The sequence below is a fragment of the Myotis davidii genome, unplaced genomic scaffold (genome assembly GCF_000327345.1).
Source record: "Myotis davidii unplaced genomic scaffold, ASM32734v1 scaffold211, whole genome shotgun sequence".
Taxonomy (NCBI): Eukaryota; Metazoa; Chordata; class Mammalia; order Chiroptera; family Vespertilionidae; genus Myotis; species Myotis davidii.
In genome coordinates, this window is record NW_006282523.1 from 593,581 (window position 1) to 593,839 (window position 259).

At 71.8% G+C, this 259-nt stretch overlaps 1 protein-coding gene across 1 annotated transcript in view; it reads left to right on the forward strand.

Moving 5' to 3' along the window:
* RPTOR (regulatory associated protein of MTOR, complex 1) overlaps positions 1 to 259 on the forward strand; it is a gene marked incomplete at its 5' end in the record, with an annotated part of 106,061 nt that overhangs the window by 96,099 nt on the left and 9,703 nt on the right. The window contains 2 exons of the mRNA XM_015559764.1: positions 3 to 60; positions 142 to 146. Of these exons, the coding sequence (XP_015415250.1) occupies positions 3 to 60; positions 142 to 146 (63 nt within the window). The remainder of the gene's footprint in view (positions 1 to 2; positions 61 to 141; positions 147 to 259) is intronic.

Below are 259 nucleotides of genomic sequence, written 5' to 3' on the forward strand. Positions count from 1 at the left end.
TCCCCGTGGCCGGCCTGGGGGACGGCTCCGTCCGCGTCTACGACCGGAGGATGGCCCTCAGCGAGTGGTAATGCGGCTGCACCGACCCACCCGGTGCCCCTGGGGCCCATGGTCACATCTCTGCCGGGTTGCTGGGCCCAGACCAAGTGAGCCCAGGGCACCGCAGAGGCCTCAGACGCTGTGAGCGTGGACAGGCCACGGGAGGCGGGTCCGGGTCCAGGTGCTGCCTCCCAGCTCAGGACCCCGGGGAGGCTGCTTC